We start from the raw sequence: 16210 nt of genomic DNA on the forward strand, positions 1-16210 counted from the left end.
ACCAATGATTCTTTTCTTATAGCATGGACATGGACGGAAAGATGGATCAACCCAAGCAAAATATTTGTTGGAATATTGATTCAAAACGCACCAAAAACTCTCAATGGAAATAAATATAGGTAGATTTTTTTATTTTTTATTTTTTATTTTTTATTTTTTATTTTTTTTACCTCGGTGGAAAAGCCGCCAAATATTTCCAAGCATTGGTCAACAATCATAACAATTTTTCATATAGTAAAGTTTTGGTGGTGGGTGAATTTGAGTCTTTTTATATTTTTGTCTCTGCTATCTTCTGTGAACAAAGATTATGTAAGTCCCATGTAGGATTTTCCGTCAAGGGATGTAAATGGATTCTTAAAGAATGGTGGATGGAAGAAAATATAATAGATGAATAAGTAATAAATACCTTTTGTTAGTTCAAGCAAGTAGTAATCAGCTAAAAGCTGGTGAACATTCATAGATTTAACCTAAAAATAGTTCATAGTAAGATGAAATTAAGCAAACAACTAACAGCAGCTTCTCTAAAACACGAGCCATATTCATTTGTGAAGAGAGCAAAGACAATTCTCTTTGCCTATATCTGATGCAACACAAGGAGACTGATGCTTCCTATCATCCCCATTCCATGTTGCACGTAGAGCAATTAGTTCGTTCAGGAATTTGTTGAGCTTTTCGACTGTAACATTGGGCATAACCACCACATGGGCAATATTTCCTTGGCATGCGAGCTGCCACTTACGAATGAACTCTTCATCCGGAGGACGTTCAAGAACAACGGTACTGCTGAGTTCGTTTAACATTGCCCCAATATTGGCATCCCTAAGACGATCTTTCAAATAGTGAGCATTACGAAGGCATTTCTGGACTTCTTTCTGGAACCCTCTGTATCCTTTTTTGTTCAAGGTATACCAGAGAAAGATTGGTGCATGCCCGTTCCTGCTTCCCATGATAGTTGCATCCCGAGAAGCAAGGTATTCGACATTCCTCGAGAGTGCATTAATGTGCTCCAATCTTGTTATCTAGACTCCACATGGCATTGGGCATCCCACAAACTTGTGGCCCGAGACGTTCACACTTCCAATAGGTTTCTTAAAGGTAACTTTTGGTGCCTGATAAGACAATTAATCAGCGGGAAGGATAATCAAAATCCATCTCTTTATGTTAAAAAATATAATTTCAAATGTTCAATGTATTCGTGTACTGAAAGGATATATATGTATTCATCTGCAGAATATCTGTTCATAAACCTTTTTTTCCAGCATTCTGAACATAGCAGCCTTCTTAGATGGCAACTTATTCAACAATAGTTCAATAAAAATCAAGAAATTATCAATTAAAAATAGTGCTCTTAAAAAAGTTTGACTTGGTGAAACTTATATTACTTGAAAATTATGAACATTCTGGCATGAGTTATAAACAGGCACTCCCCTTTATTTACCTCAGTTCATCATACAACTGATCCACAGATCAGGACATTTTAGCTGCCACTATTTTTCACGAAAATCATGCTTTCAATTATGGCCTCTATGTTAAACCCAAGTAGAAGTCATGATTCACAGTTTTATCGAAGATTTAACAAAGAAGATCCAACTCATTCAACCTCACTAAAACAGGTTGAACAAAGGGAACAATGTCAAGTTGCATCAGATGAAATGATTAGCCAGTGTTCTGCAAGTTTATTTACCAATGGCTGGCTCCTCTCTATCATGAATTAACGATGTAATTCTCATGGGATATCTCAGCTAACTTTTACATTAAAAAAATATTCATTTAATTCAGAAAGCAAATAACTACTTACACGTTTAACAAAAGGCATCATGAGACCAAATAGAGCCCCATCACAATGGATATAAAATCTGTCATGTGAAAATCCAGTTTCTTCAAGGGTTTGGATCACCAGATCAAGATCATCCACAGCACCTTTTACAGTTGTTCCTACAAAAAGGTGATTGATAAGGTCACATTAATATGAGGAAATCATTGAAAATGACCCAACAACCCATGTGTATTTCCAAAGTAGCCTTTGACCAGATTTTAGAGAAAAAAACGAAAATTGATTTTAAAGGTCAAAATTCCAAAATACCCTCAGACGGTCACTTTCTCATTTGCTCACAATCGGCCAAAACCAAGGAAAAGTTACGGTCGGTTTCCAGTCGATAGATGTTTTCAGTTCATCTCCGGCGACCTTCTTCTTGTTAAGGTAAGCTTCGAGTTGTTAATTAACTAGATTTGTAGAACCCCAAATAATTCTAGACACCTTAGTGACACTAAAACATGAATATTGGATGACCAAAGTATACTTCAGATTTTTAGTTTCATTTGAGACCCATTTTCGACGTAGGAAACATTCGATTTGAAAAATGATATCTAGTAGCTCTTTTAGTTAGCTTTCCAATGCACTTTGAATTATCTCAATCGGATATCAGGAGAAAAGGTTATGATAGGAACACTGAAAGTTGTGCAGTGTCAACCGAACTACAACCGGCCGACCGAAACTGCTTGGAATTAAAATTCTCGTTTTTCTCTATAATTTAAATATTTATTTTCATTAATTATTTTTTCAAAGGGCCACCCACGTTTTTGGCAATAAAAACCCCCATTAAATTGAAGCATTTAACCTCAAACTTAAATGGCACCAATGTTTTCTCTCTTAAATGAAATTTGACCCCTCATTTGCTTTAAGTTATGGGATATTTACCTATAAATAGAGATCTCATTTCGCTCATTTTTTCTCACACCAAAAGCAAGAAGAGCTTTTACATACTAAAGAAAGAGTTTCCAAGAGAGAAAAAGAGAGAGAGGAAAACTATTTTTCCTAGAAGTTTAAGGAGTGTCTTCAAGCATCAATTCTCAACGGTTTTCAAACATCCAAGGAGTGCATTTCTTTCAACGTCCAAGTTTCATCAAAATTTTCAATCCAAGTTTTCAAAGTTTCAAAAGCATCAATTAAGGTAGGTAGAGGTGCAATGTGTTTAATCGTATTAAGTTATAAGTTTCGATTCATGTTAATGTTTGTATGTCAAATGGTACTCCGGTACGGCATATCCCTCTATGTTAATGGTTGTATGTCAAATGGTACTCCGGTACGGCATACCCCTCTATGTTAAAGAAATGTTCGTATATCAAATGGTGCCCTCGGGTACGGCATACCCCTTCATGTCAAATGGTGCCTCTGGGTACGGCATGTATGAAAAGTTATAAAGTTAATGTTTTGAAATGTATAGCTTGATCATGACTGCACCTATGACACCTATTAAGTTTTTCAACTCACGGGTTTAATCTCATCTCTACAAATTGAAGGAATTCTACCTCGGGCATGGATGGAGGAGAAGATGGAGAGTGATGCAACGAGCCCATAAAAATCAAGTGAATAAGTGATTTGGATTTATTTTTATGAAATGTTTTCCAATGTTATTTCTTTAAAGTTTTGAATAATGCAGAATGCGAGAACAAGTTATGTTTTCTTCAAATAAATTACATTTTGTTGTTTTGAAAAATGATTCAGAGTTTTTGTTTAAAATATTTGAGGTATTGTTATTTAAATTATTATCCGAAGATGTAAGCTTCCGCTAAAATGTATACACTTGTAACTAAACCACCGGTTAAGCTAAGTAAAGTAAGTAGCGTTTCGGTCCACTAGGGGTCGGGGCGTTACAAGATTAATGTTTAGATTTTCATATTGTGTGTGAATGTTGAATTTGTAGAGGTTTTTGGAATGTAATATTGGTTATTTAGGTATAGAAGTATGAATATGGGTCTAAATTGGAGAATAATAGGTGGATTTTGAGATTTGCAAGCTTTTCTCGCCGAAAATGAAGATTTTCCGGCAAATGCCACATTTTGGGGGTGTTAACAGTCGACGCTTAGCTGTTAATAGCCAGGTGCCCGACTGTCTGTTAATAGTACGAACAATCGGCCTAATAACAATTTTTTAAATTTGGACTAATTAACAGTCGGCCCATTATTTGGGTTGACTGTTTAGTCAGCTTATTGACTGTTAAGCGGACCGACTATTACGGTCGGTGCACCTACCCGAGTTGATGGTCACGATCAGGGGTGTGACCAAATGCTAGATAGATTGAAGCTTGGGCTGGTCCATATCCTCGAGAGTGTGATGAGGTGTCATCACAAGAAGACTGCCATCGATATTTTTCATTCGAAAGTTGTTGACAACTTCGATGCGTTCAACAATTATCCATGCGGTCGAAGATGCTACAAATACACCGTACATGTCTTCACCAAATCACACTCGAGACCCAGGGGGTCAATGCGTAAATACAATACATATAGATTGTCCTTAGCGGTGTAGGTAAATGTTTAATATAATTAAAGTTAAAGTTTTAGTATATTACATCTACGCATAATAAGTGTATGTATTGCAGATTCGGGCGTATGAGACAGTCCCTGTACTGGGGGCCCACTTCGCGAATCGAGGAGAGATACGATGTCCTTGGATGCATCATTAAAGATCATCGCGAAAGGACGGATGCCCACTAGGAAACAGTTATCGGCTCTCCTCGACGATCCTCAGGTAAGTATTATGCATTTATGATTTATATTATACGTAATTTAAAATCTGTTTACATGATCGTTAACTAGTTGAAATGTCAATATATCAGTTTGAAGTCATACCTGAGTTGATGCCGTCGATGGAAGAGGAGGCTCGGGGTCTTGTTCGGGATTTAGGTGTTCCGCACACCTAAGACGAGAAGATGTCTGATCCAAGCTTGGACCGAGATTAGGTATGTGAATTAAATATAATTTATTGAATATCATCGACGTATAATTTTATTGAATAATTTTTAATGTTATTTATGTAGGAAGGCCGTCGAGGGTATCGTCACCACCATTGGCATCACCTCCGTCGAGAGCATCGTCGTTGCCATTAGCATCACCTCCGTCGAGGGCATCGCCACCGCCGAGGGTATCTCTTTCTCCCTACCGTGTATCTCCGACACACAGTGATGATTTGTATGCCCGTCTGACTGGATTTATAGCGGAGGAGGTCGGCGCTCTACGACGAGAGTTGACGGAGAGGGTCGGTCGATGATTTGGGACGAGAGTTGACATGGAGGGTCCATGATGTTGGAATGCTACGATCTTGCATTGTCGACCTTCAGGACACGGTAGCGGCACTTAGAAGAGATTTAGCCGGTAGGCGATGGGGGGACAGAGGGGATGGTGGAGATGATGATCGAGAGGGTGGCAGAGATGGTGATGGAGAGGAGGTCACCTACATTTTTGGAGTGATGAGACATTAGAATCATTTTGATTGTTTATGGAGAGGGGACAACGGAGAGGGTGGCCCCAATGAGAGGGGCGACAGAGGGGAAAGCCCCGATGGAAAGGACGGAGGAGGTGGCGATAGAGGAGGTGGCCCCGATGGGAGGGGCGGATGAGGTGGCCCTGGAGGTCGAGAGGACGCCCGTCGTGATTGAGGATAAGAGACATGCTGTTGATGAAAAGGAGCAAGTGGTCGGCAAGAGGTTGAGTACCGTCACAGTATGTTGTTTCCCCCTTCACGGCTGAGGCAAAGAGGAGGACGTTCATCGATGGTACGTACCCGAACTTATTCAGGGAGGTGGACAACGCCAAGTTGAAAGCGTTCGAGATGGAGTGAAGGAGAATTATCCCTGGGTAAGTATTGTATGATTTTAATAAAGCACTCTCTGCTAACTCGTCTATGCTTATTTTAACATTTCCTTATTTTTTCAGAGTTAGCTGGACGATAGGCAACCGGACGGTCTTGGACGCTTACAAGTGGTTCCACGATATCATCACTTCGGAAGCTTGGCTCGCCGACGATATAAGTGAACTATTTATTTCGTGTTTTCTATGTATATCTCACTTTGTGTTTATTAAATGAATAACTCATACTTTTTTGGTGTTTCCTGATACAGTACATCGACCTGGCCATGGACTTACTGCGAGATCGACCTCAAAGACATCCAAAATCATTTGACGTCCATAGTCGAGTCATATTAAACACCGAGTTCCTGTTTGCCGTTATCATAGAGTATTAGTCGCTCCAACTTATGGGTAACGTATACACGGTGACAGAATATATGCTTGAGTGGGTCATAGGAATGTCACCGAGTGTCGGGGAAAAATCATGGGAGGGTTGTAAACATATGTATATTCCAGCTTGCATTAATAATCACTATGTTACGCTGGAGATCATTTTTGCTGACACGATTATATTTGTGTACGATCCATGTTTGACACAAGGCCACAGCTGGAGCAAAACTTGGAGTCCGTAGTTATAATTATTCCTATGATGGTCAGACAAGAGGAGATGACTGTACAGGACATATTGCGGATTGTTCGGAACACGACGACAATGCCATAGTCCATAAGGTAAGTGTTTGAACTTTGTTGTTTTCATCTTTCAGATTTAGTTTTTAGCTACAAAGTACTGAACTGATCCATTTTTGTTCAATTGTAGCGGTGACTACGGCATATTTGCCATTAAGTACGTTGATGGAATCAACCAATCGTGAATATAGAACTGGAGAAAGAAGCTAACTTGTGATTTGTTCGAATTTAATGGTGACCCGTAAATTTGTATTAAATATATGTAACATTTGAATTGTAAATTTAATTATTTTTTGTGATTATGAAATAATTGTAAATTTGTGTTCAATGTATATAACATTTACATTGGAAATTTAATTTTTTTTTGTAAGTTGATTTTTTATTATTTTACACATATGTCGAGTATGGAACTATTTTTTTCATATGAATCATTATAAATATCATTTATCAAGAATAAATATTGAACACTGAACATTTATGAAGAACAAATATTGAATAATGTAAAGTAAATGGAAATATTATTCATTTAACGTACCTGTCTAATTGTTATTTAGGGGAATTTGACTGGTACAAAATTGTTGTGTATGCTCTATGGCTCTGCACTTGCCACACCTACGCGGTCGAGGAAACACTCCGGTAGATGGTATTCTAGATGTATTTGGACGTCCAGGACCACGCGGTTCAAATGATGATGGCAACAAATTATGAAACAGGAGAATGTGCTCGGGAACTTCCCACTCAGCTTCATTCGGCAGAGGAAATATAGTCTCAATATATATTGTTCTCCAAGACTCAGTCGTATAATACAAAGAGCATAACGTTCTCGCTGCAAAGCCTCGATACATGGCCACCGCAACTGCATGCTTACATGAAAAACTCTCCAACTGAAATCTCTTACAGGTGCATGTCGTCTAGTGCTTCCACATTCAACTTTCTCGCAACCTCTGTCGCCTTAAAGAGTTTATCCTCTTGAGCTGGGGTCAACACGCTAGTGCAACTCTGTGATGCGCACGTCGGTCATGAAACCACTGTTGCAGCTTGTTACGAATATTCTCAATCATTGTGAGAATTGGTAACTCTCGATCCTTCTTAAACAATGCATTGAGAGACGCTTCGTTATTCGACGTCATCATGTTGTATCGACGTCCTGGAAAGTATGACGGCGCCTAATGTTCGATCCCCATGTTTGTCAGATACTCCAATGCCGGTAATGATTTTCTTCCTATCTCGAACATGAACTTATTACGCTCTTCAGTACTGTAAGCTTCGGCTGCTCCCCTGAACAATGAAACGATACTTTTGCCCCGATACCTAATCTTCAAGTTACCTTGTATATGGTACTTGCAATATCCATAATGTGCCTTGGGAAAAACTTCAGTGATACCGTTTATTATAGATTGTCCCCGATCGGTTACAAAGGTAAGGTCTTCGACTTCTCTGATCACTTCCCTCAGTTTAGAAAAGAACCAACGCATGGACAGATCATTCTTGCTGTCGACTATGAATAATACAATAAGGTAAATTTGGATGTTGGCGTCTTGACATGTAGCAATAATTAATTTGTCTTGATATTTAACTTTCAAAGTTGTACCATCAACTAAAATTACAGGTCGCATTGCATTTCGAAAACCCCGAATACATTGTCCGAGAGTCATGAAGAAATATTTAAAATAATTATCACCCCCCGTCTTAATAAAAAATGCCATGTCAGGATTAGTTGTTCCCATGTTAAGGCAATACCTGGCCAATTTAGTATAGCTCTCCTTAGCCGATCCCATTAAATCCTCCAGCGCACATTCTTTGACCTTCTAGGCTTTCTGGTAGCTCATGACCATTCCATACTCTCGACGGACGTCATTAATAATGTCCGAAGGTCCGTAGATCGTCCGTGGGTCCTCATACTTGTGCATTATCTATCGACCAATAAATCATGCTCGAGCTTGCCTGTGATCATTTCGACAAATTTTCATTTCGCAAGTATGTTCCTGTGCATATTTGCGAACTACAAAGCACTCATTCGTGTCCATCTTAGTCGCTCTCAAGCGCCAATTACAATTGTCAAAAACGCAGACAACTGTCAACAATGACTTGGTTGATTTTTTTTACCTTGAACTCAAAATTATATTTTAATGTCATCCGGTGCATAGCTTCCTACAAATAATTCTTGATTTCAAATAGTTGCTCGACATACAAATCCTCATCATTGGGAGCCACACGCGAAGAATTGGAGGACGGTCCACTTGTTCCACCCCCTGAGCTGCCACTACGCTCAGGCCTCTGTGGGGATAAAGCAATTAAATTTTCATTTGTAAAATCATTTATATTTTTGTTGTCCTCAACTATCGACGGAATTCTGTGCATAACAGTGACTTCACGATCAGTAGCAACTGTCTCAGGAACAACCACATCATATGCAGGAACTATCTCCACTGTCTCCAAAAAATCTCGGTCATTATTATCCGCTCCATTTGAAACTTCACGTTCACCTTCGACAACATCTTTCTTAACTAAAGTCACGCCAAGAACAGTCGGAGTCCTATGCATTTTATTCAATTCTAATAGATAATTCAATTTAGTATCATTAGTAACAAATATAGGTGGCATCGGAATGGACGAATCCATTCAGCTTATTTTACAAATCCTGGTACACTTTCGCATATGATGCACTCTCTGTTATGGGAATTGTAATACAACCACATACATCACTCGTCCATCTTCATTCCCATCTATTATTTTCATTCAGTTTGAAATCAACGAAATAACAAACCGAGATTATCATATCTGCATGACGATATAGAATTTTTAAATCAACTACAACAACAAAAATTCAGATATTTAATCAACTTGTAATTAAAATTATAAGGCAATTGTCAAAACAAAAATTAATAATAAAAAAATTTGTAAAACAGCTGACTGTGAACTGTTTTACAGTCGACAGTTAATTGTTTAAAGCCGACAGTTGGTCGGCTGTTAATGTGAGAAATAGCTTACTAACAGTCGTCGGCTGTTAGACAGTCTTTTGACAGTCAGCTGTCTGCTGTCTAACATTCTTTGTTAACATCCCACAGTTAATCGCTGGACTGTTTATTTTGCGTATGACTTTTTACTTTTCTATGGTTCTAATGAAAAAAATTATAGATCTGTTAAAAAAAAATTCTACTAACTATTGTGTTATTTAACAACTCAAACGTACACTAACTTACTGAAATTGAAATTAAGCATGTGTAAAAATATACTTACCGATTTGAAGTAATTGACCTCAAAAAAATTCTGGCTTCGGCGTTTAAAATTTTTTGATATTTTGAGGTTCAAGCAAATGAAAAATGAGAGTTTTTCTGTGTTCAAAGCTCGTTCTGCAGTTTTTTAAGTGGGGAAGTGTTTGATTTTTAATTATTAACTAAAAGGGTAATAATGTCTTTTAAATTATCCAATATTTTGTAATTACATAATAAATTTAAAGGTATCTCTGTCTTTTACCATTCAAGAGGTTAATGTGATAATTTTCAAGGTTTTAAAAGTCAAAGTGGAAATAAGGACCTTTGACTAGGTCAATTTTAAAAGTACCCCTAATAATATCAAGTGGAGAGCAGGAGATTAAACACGTGCCTACGTGGGCCTTATTTTTCTTTTGTGGGGGTGTAAGCATGGGTGCAGGGATGGGGGATGGGGAGAGAATACCTATGTTCACATTGATGATTGCAGGTTTTTCCCTGTGAGGCAGTAGTTTGGCTTTGAAATCCACACAATCAATCTCACCAGAGACCAGAGCATCAACCTTTTCACATTCCATCCTGTACATTCTTGCTGCTTTAAAAACTGAATAATGCGATTCTCGTGAGGCATACAGGATTCCATCTGGATATACTTCCCTCCTGCAAGCCAATCATCTAATGGCTTTAGTTTAGAAAGATTCAGATATGAGAATGTAAGAACATTTCTCAACTAGAGCTTATAATACTAACCCGACTAGTATACCATGAAGGTTGCCTTCTGTACCACAATTTGTAATGTAACCCCAGTATTCATTCTTCTCTAATTCCCACAGTCGGGCAAACCAATCTAACACGCCAACTTCAAACTCTCTGGAATGTACACCATAATTGCTCTCAATAAATGGATCTCCAAGGTTGTTGATGGAAAAGTGTTGCAACTGAGCTAATGCACCATACTCAAAATCGAGATTATAGGGATAACCTATTAAATAGGTTAGTTTAGGACGTGACTACAATGTAGAAAACTGCAATAACATGAAATGGTAATGGGATGTTCTCATCCATCAGATTTGATATAGTTAAATATGTTCATAGGAAATGTCTAAGGATCCATGTAAACAATTGGATACCCTCAGTGGTTTCACCCCAGCTAAGAGGTGCAGCTGAAATGGCATCAGTCATGTTTCAGGTTAATACCTTGAAATTTCTGGATAAGTTTGAGAATACAACTCTTTTGAGAAGTTTTAATGAATATAATTGAACTGTTGATGGTGTCAGTAATGATGGTGAAGAGGTATATGAATGGGCAGCTGTGTCACAATTGTTTAACCTCTAATTTCCAAACTAAGATTTCAGAAGTAGAAGGTCGGACCATCAAAGAGTAACTGTGAAGCATAAATCAAAATCATTTTATGGCAAGAAAGAAATTTCTCAACCCTGAATAATTTCATAAGACAACTGAGATAATTCGGCAATAATATGTATCACGGCCTTCAAAAGAAAAAGAAAAAAGCAGTGAAGCTTTTCAAATTTAATGAGACAGATCCTTGTCCAATGATAGCACACCAAGTGAAATCGAATTCTTTGGAGAAATAATAACACCAACACCCAATTCTTGGCTGAAACATGCAAATTACACATCCATAGACTAAACCTCATCCCTCAACTCTATCCTCTGTCAATTGCTTTCCTTTCTATATATAGAACAATAAATGGTTTTCCTTCCTGAAATCCGGGATCCAAGACACAGTCACACAGCATTTCATTAACCTAGAAAGGCTAGACTAAGCAAGAGCAAGTTATCCTCTGTAAAACTCTCCGGACCAGATGACGAGTTGTATAAATTTTTTCCATTCTCTTCATCTTCTTGTGTGTCATCGCTTTGTAAATGCAAAAACTCGAGATAGAATTCCACATGTGCATTTCTTAAGTTCACACTTCCGACCATCTCAGTTAACAATATAAATGAAAAACTGTTTTGAGCAGAAATCTAAAAATTAAAGGATTGATTAATAAATTGAGTAAAACAAAAGGAGTTCTTGGTCCTCCTAAAGAAATTTCGACAAAACAGCAATTAATATATCCATGAATTGACAAAACAAATAACTAAATTGCGAAATTCTACGTACCTAAATGATTTTTGGTTCGTTCAATTAAGGTCCTCCGATACCGAGCCAAGACACTAGCCATGAACGCTTCCCGTTCTCCAGTGGCCTCATCATCCGCATCAGGTTCCTTAACCTCCCAGCACCGTGTGTGTATATTTCTCCCGAGGACGATTTCTCTCTTCGTTTCTCCATTGATTCCTGATGCGTCGTCGTTTACAACTGCCGGCACCGGTTCTATAACGACGGCCGTCGGATCGAAGTCGTCTGGCAATGGCTCCACCTTTTCCACATTCATCTGTTCATCAGATAGTACTCCCAACAACTTCTGTATCCAAAACCCCAAAAAATAGTATAAATTTAATTGATTATTGGGAAATGCAGATCATACGGAGGATTGGGAGAAATGTTGGACTTCTTTGAGAGGTCACGAGGATTGAATTGATTGATTGCGCTTGGAAGGAAGGAAGAAACCATTTATTGTTCTGTGCCGTTGATGAAATATTGCCGTTATGTGACCTTCTATTTAATAATAAAAAATAATAATAATAATAATAATGTTGAACCCCAACTTTGAGGGCTTCACCGCCCCGTTCTAAGGTTTTGTAAGTGAGGTAATAATAATAATAATAATAATATTGAACTCCAACTTTGAGAGCCTCACCACCCCGTTCTAGAGTTTCATGAGTGAGGTAAATTGCGAGATGTGCTCCAACAGGTCAAGGAATAAGAGTTGCATGTACACTGCGCCTACAAAAAGTCCAATTCTATGTCTCAGGAATCGAACCCCCACACTATGACTTTCTATTTTAACTAAGATGCCGTTTGGTGAACATTAAAATTTAGATTTTAATTTTAATTATATATTTTTTTATAAAATTCATAACTTTTCAACTATATGTTTTATTAACTTTTATTAAAATTTACTAAAAGTTAGATTTTAATCCCACCAAAAAAGGGTTAAATGTCTGTTTGATACACGTTAATTTATTTTATAATTGTTACAAGACAATTTTCAATCACAAATTCACAAAATAAAATATTTTACACGTATATCAAAAAGAAATTTACTTTTTTAAGCCCATGTTTTCCTAAAAATCACTATTTAAAATCCTTTTTCTATAATAATGATTGTTTAGAAAAGCTCAAAAATTGTAAGTTTAAAGTCAAAAATTAATTTACTCACAAATTACATAACATCCACAAATAAATTTTTCAATTATGCTTAGCCAATTGCAAAAGCAAGCACATTCCAAGGCAGATTCTATGTTTCAATTGCATGAACAACAATATGTCTAAAATCCCACCAATTTCAAGCTCTCGCCATCATTCCTCGTACACAAATAAATCCATAAAGACGCTGAGAAGAACAGAGTACATGCGAGAATATACGAATCCATCTAATCTAATCAAATGAGAAGAGTTTTTGTCGCCAAAGAAACAACCGGTGCATGAATGAAAAGCCCACAACTTGTATCCGCAAAGCAAAAAATGAAAGTAATGTAGCTGTGAACTCCACATGATTCCTAGGTTCTCAAAGACAAATCCATGTTTGGGAGTTGTTTCTTTCATTATCTTCCTCGACTTCAATGGAACTGCTCAATCTTGATTCTCTCGTAATCCTCCATTTCTTTCAGGTATCTCCCCTTGTCCTTCAAGATCTGGTTTTGGTAAACCTAATGATTTACCAACATTATCGAATTAAATAATTTGAAATTATACTTCGAGTATGTATGGTTTAGAGTATATATGAAGGAAAACTCTGCATGTACAAATTTTTTTAACAGAATTAGTACAGAAAGATAGCTGTCTTCATGTACAAAATCTATTGAAAAATTCTATACTTGTAACATTGCTCATTAGTGAATAGGACTCTATTGTAATTTAGACAAAATTTTATCTTCTTAAAACTAGCACTTTATAATCTACCTAATCGTAATAGCCATAAATTTCATCGTAATAGACACAAGCACGAGACCTTTTATAATTGAACTTACCATTCTCTCTTCAGGAGTGAGCTTGGTCCATAATTCTACAATCATCTTCGTAAAGCACGCCATTGAGATTTTCTTCACCAAGTTATACAGATATCAAGTACCCGCATTCAAATTTTCCCTCAATTGTTCCAATGGCTTCTAAGGTCGAAGGCCCTAAGAAACCAATTGTTAGAAAGTTAAGCATGTTCAAGGTAGGTTTACAAGGATTCAGTATCAGTTCAAACTTCAAACTAATGTTATTTCAAGTAATCACTTCAGCTAAATGATCTTTCAGTGTGATTATTGTATAATTTGAGAGATGAAATATAGGTAAACAAGTCAATACTGCATGCTATAGCAATCTGATTCAATAACTAATGAGAAGGATATGAAAGGGAGTTCCAATGAAAAAATTGGCACATAAAAATTTTATAGCAAAACATATTGCCGACATTTTCACTCTTTTTTTCAACAAATTTGAGTCAAATCTTGGGTAACCATAATAAACTATATTTAGTTTATCTCTAATTTTAAGTTCTACCACGATTGCATCACTTGGATAAGGAGAGTTTTCAGTACGTTTACTCGAAACATTTTTCATATGCAAATAGTCCTCCTTTTAGTTTATCCTTTGATATTGGATGACATTAATAATCGTCTATCTATGATGACCAAAAAAGTGAGGTTCTCTATGTCTATACCGGACCGTCGACCACCATAAGCACTCTACATCTCTGTTGGGCCGTCGACCTTTACGAGCACTCTACGTCAATGTTGGGCCTTTGATCACTATGAGGCCCTCTACATCTATGCTGGACCATTAACCACTAGGAGACCCTCTACTACTGCACAGCCAACCCAACACTTTGCCATAAAAAATCAATGAATTGGATGGGGGTCGCTTAATGGTTGTCACGGACACAGCCAATTGTCGAATAGTTGGAGGTCTCCCACTCAGAACATGGGTTAGCGGAAGAGGGTACGTGGGACACATGAAATCATAACCGCCCAACATTTACGTGGCTCCAATCACCTATAAATACACCTAAAGCGAATAGGTATCTCTCTAAAAAAATCTTTGGCTATATGAATACTCAATAGATATTTTCTCATAAGTCTTTATCTAAAAAGATCACGTACTAATTCTCACGCTGGTGATACAACGGGGGAGAAAGCCCCAACCCCATTTCATAGGTAACATTTATTTGGAGTGGTCGCACCGTTATCAAGGTGGGCCAGCGCCACCTCGACGAGTGGCCTACCACAAACCGCAAAGGTATGGACCATCCGTTGAGGTGGCGCCTCGGCATTGGACGGGCGCCTCGTTGAAGATTTTAGTCATCCTTCCTTTGCCATTTCCAACATGTACAGTCGCCGCGGATAACATGAACTTGCCAGAATAGTCACCAAAGAAACTATGAAAGTGAATAAAGAAAACAAAAATGGGCAGAGACTTAAGTGAGAAAGTGCTAGAAGAATTGGTATTAAAAAGGAGAGATTGATATGTTTAAGGGACCTTAAGTCCGAGACGGGTTTAAGACACATGTAGGATAGTGTATGCAGCGATTACGCAAAGGATTTGGCCTTTTCTTACCAACCAAATCAACCCTCTTCGACTCTCAATGCCTCTCTTTCTAATTTGAATGGCTAATGATCAATAATTTGCATCTGTGAAACTTAATTACACCTCAAAAATGTGCTTAATTATAAGGCTATAACAAATGGCGTGGAATGAAAAAGAGATACAATAAAATCTCGATAAATTAATATTCTAACTTAAATAATAAAATTCTTCGATCCCGTCTTGGGCCAGCGTACTAAATTAATAATCTCACTAAATGCATATAATAATAATTTTTTTGAATTATTTAAGGTCCAATGAATATATAAAATAATAACTACTTAAAGTCATAAAAATTCATGTTTATACTAATTAAAAAACTTATAATTTAACAACATTTTTCCAATTTGCCTCTTTTTCAAAATATGCATTTAAAGTCTCTCTCTCTAAAAGCTCCTCCAAGAACCCTGGCTCTAATGGAGAATCCATCTCTCTGGTGCTATTTCTCAAACCTCAAGTCAGAAAAGTGAAGGTAATTTTCCAGTTTCTCAAATAGTTGTTATCCAATTGATATTTATATTTGTCGGACTATTGTTATAAATGATTATGGTAAGTGCATACATGATATGAGCGACAATTATTTATAATATACAGATGATCTGGGAATATACTCCTAATGATTCCTTTTTTTTTTCCCAACTTTAAAATTTTTATTTTTTAATCACATATTAGCATGAATCATCCGTATATTTTACTAAATAATCAAATTAATTGAAAAAAGGTCATAAAACTATTTTAAAATTTTTTAAACCAAATGCATTTTCTATTTACTTTTCATTTTTCTTTTTATTATTATTTTTAAAAAAAAAAATTTCAGAATGACAAATCAAACGCATTTTTTATAATCTTAAAATTATCCCTCAAAATAGAAAATAGAAAATAAATTCTTAATTGAAAATAGAAACAGAAACCAAACGCATTCTTAGATTCAAGGTTGTCTATATCTTTGGCAGAATATAAAAAAAATTTTAAAAAAAATAA

General features: G+C 36.8%; 1 protein-coding gene across 1 annotated transcript; it reads right to left on the reverse strand.

Annotated features, from left to right (window-relative positions):
* Window positions 1-274: 274 nt before the first annotated feature.
* LOC111390604 (serine decarboxylase-like) lies at window positions 275-12122 on the reverse strand. The gene is given in 5 exon segments (XM_023015664.1): window positions 275-1109; window positions 1799-1935; window positions 9994-10187; window positions 10278-10509; window positions 11657-12122. Coding segments are annotated over 5 exon segments (1407 nt in total). The 5' UTR covers window positions 11931-12122; the 3' UTR covers window positions 275-539.
* Between the last annotated feature and the right edge of the window lie 4088 nt (window positions 12123-16210).

This window comes from Olea europaea, unplaced genomic scaffold, assembly GCF_002742605.1.
Source record: "Olea europaea var. sylvestris unplaced genomic scaffold, O_europaea_v1 scaffold694, whole genome shotgun sequence".
NCBI lineage: Eukaryota > Viridiplantae > Streptophyta > Magnoliopsida > Lamiales > Oleaceae > Olea > Olea europaea.